At 60.2% G+C, this 2,500-nt stretch overlaps 1 protein-coding gene across 2 annotated transcripts in view; it reads left to right on the top strand.

Moving 5' to 3' along the window:
• Positions 1–2,500, top strand: part of LOC310950910 (uncharacterized protein) — a 22,378-nt gene that overhangs the window by 4,060 nt on the left and 15,818 nt on the right. For both annotated transcript variants that reach the window (XM_083918941.1, XM_083918940.1), the window contains exons 5-6: positions 250–366; positions 1,749–1,863. In XM_083918941.1, the coding sequence (XP_083775067.1) occupies positions 250–366; positions 1,749–1,863 (232 nt within the window). The remainder of the gene's footprint in view (positions 1–249; positions 367–1,748; positions 1,864–2,500) is intronic.

Raw genomic sequence — 2,500 nt, 5'->3', positions numbered from 1 at the left:
CACACACACCACAGGTACACACATGCACCACAGGTACACACACACACCACAGGTACACACACACACATGCACCACAGGTACACACACACACCACAGGTACACACACACACATGCACCACAGGTACACACACACACCACAGGTACACACACACACACGCACCACAGGTACACACACACACCACAGGTACACACACACACACGCACACACCTCAGACTGTAAACAAAGATGGCCGCCGTGTCTCTCCTCAGCTACCAGTTTTACAAAGAAGGGCTGGAGACCCTGAAGAAGAGTGTGGAGGAGCTGGTTCGTCCAATCAGAGCGTGCAGAGACAGAGGGAGGCGGAGCCTGCAGGACATGGCGCTCAGGTAGAGGGTGAGGGCGGAGCTGGGGGTGGAGCTGAGGGTGGGGTTGAGGGTGGGGTTCAGGGTGGAGCTGAGGGTGGAGCTGAGGGTGGGGTTGAGGGTGGGGCTGAGGGTGGAGCTGAGGGTGGGGTTGAGGGTGGAGCTGAGGGTGGAGCTGGGGGTGGGGTTCAGGGTGGAGCTGAGGGTGGAGCTGAGGGTGGGGTTGAGGGTGGAGCTGAGGGTGGAGCTGAGGGTGGGGTTGAGGGTGGGGTTGATCACTGTGCTCCTGTTTCAGACTGACGGAGCTGAGGGTGGGGCTGAGGGTGGGGTTCAGGGTGGAGCTGAGGGTGGGGTTGGGGGTGGGGTTCAGGGTGGAGCTGAGGGTGGAGCTGAGGGTGGGGTTCAGGGTGGAGCTGAGGGTGGGGCTGGGGGTGGGGTTCAGGGTGGAGCTGAGGGTGGGGTTGATCACTGTGCTCCTGTTTCAGACTGACGGAGCTGAGGGTGGGGTTGAGGGTGGGGTTGAGGGTGGAGCTGAGGGTGGGGCTGAGGGTGGAGCTGAGGGTGGGGTTGAGGGTGGAGCTGATCACTGTGCTGCTGTTTCAGACTGACGGAGCTGAGGGTGGGGTTGAGGGTGGGGTTGAGGGTGGGGTTGAGGGTGGGGCTGAGGGTGGGGTTGAGGGTGGGGTTGAGGGTGGGGTTGATCGCTGTGCTGCTGTTTCAGACTGACGGAGCTGAGGGTGGGGTTGAGGGTGGGGCTGAGGGTGGAGCTGGGGGTGGGGTTGAGGGTGGGGTTCAGGGTGGGGTTGAGGGTGGGGCTGAGGGTGGAGCTGGGGGTGGGGTTGAGGGTGGGGTTCAGGGTGGGGTTGAGGGTGGAGCTGAGGGTGGGGTTGAGGGTGGAGCTGAGGGTGGGGCTGAGGGTGGGGTTGAGGGTGGAGCTGAGGGTGGGGCTGAGGGTGGAGCTGAGGGTGGGGTTGAGGGTGGGGTTGAGGGTGGGGTTGAGGGTGGGGGTGGGGTTGAGGGTGGAGCTGAGGGTGGGGCTGAGGGTGGGGTTGAGGGTGGGGTTGAGGGTGGGGCTGAGGGTGGAGCTGAGGGTGGGGTTCAGGGTGGAGCTGAGGGTGGGGCTGAGGGTGGGGTTGAGGGTGGGGTTGAGGGTGGAGCTGAGGGTTGAGGGTGGAGCTGAGGGTGGGGTTGAGGGTGGGGTTGAGGGTGGGGTTGAGGGTGGAGCTGAGGGTTGAGGGTGGAGCTGAGGGTGGGGTTGAGGGTGGGGTTGAGGGTGGGGTTGAGGGTGGAGCTGAGGGTTGAGGGTGGAGCTGAGGGTGGAGCTGAGGGTGGGGCTGGGGGTGGAGTTGAGGGTGGAGCTGAGGGTGGGGTTGAGGGTGGGGTTGATCGCTGTGCTCCTGTTTCAGACTGACGGAGCTGAGGAACAAAGAGGCGGAGCTGAAGGCTCAGCTGCAACATTCTTACAGAGTCATCGTTCAACAGCTGAGGAGCAGGATGGAGGATCTGCTGAAGGAGGCCCAGGTACACACACACACACACACACACACACACACACACACACACACACACAGAGAGAGAGAGAGACACACACACACACACACACACACACACACACAGGTACACACACAGACACACACACACACACACACACACACACAGAGAGAGACACACACACACACACACACACACAGAGACACACAGAGACACACACACACACACACACACACACACACACACACACACACACACACACAGGGTCACACAGAGAGACACACACACACACACAGACACACACACACACACACACAGAGAGAGAGACACACACACACACACACACACACACACACAGGTACACACACACACAGACACACACACACACAGAGAGAGACACACAGGTACACACACACACACACACACAGGGACACACACACACACAGGGACACACACAGGGACACACACACACACACACACACACACACACAGGGACACACACACACACACACACACACACACACACACACACACACACACACAGGTACACACACACACAGACACACACACACATAGAGAGAGACACACAGGTACACACACACACACACACACACACACACACACACAGGTACACACACACACAGACACACACACACACAGAGAGAGA

Source organism: Echiichthys vipera, assembly GCF_963691815.1.
Source record: "Echiichthys vipera genome assembly, chromosome: 8".
Taxonomy (NCBI): Eukaryota; Metazoa; Chordata; class Actinopteri; order Perciformes; family Trachinidae; genus Echiichthys; species Echiichthys vipera.
This window is presented reverse-complemented; position numbering and strand designations above follow the sequence as displayed.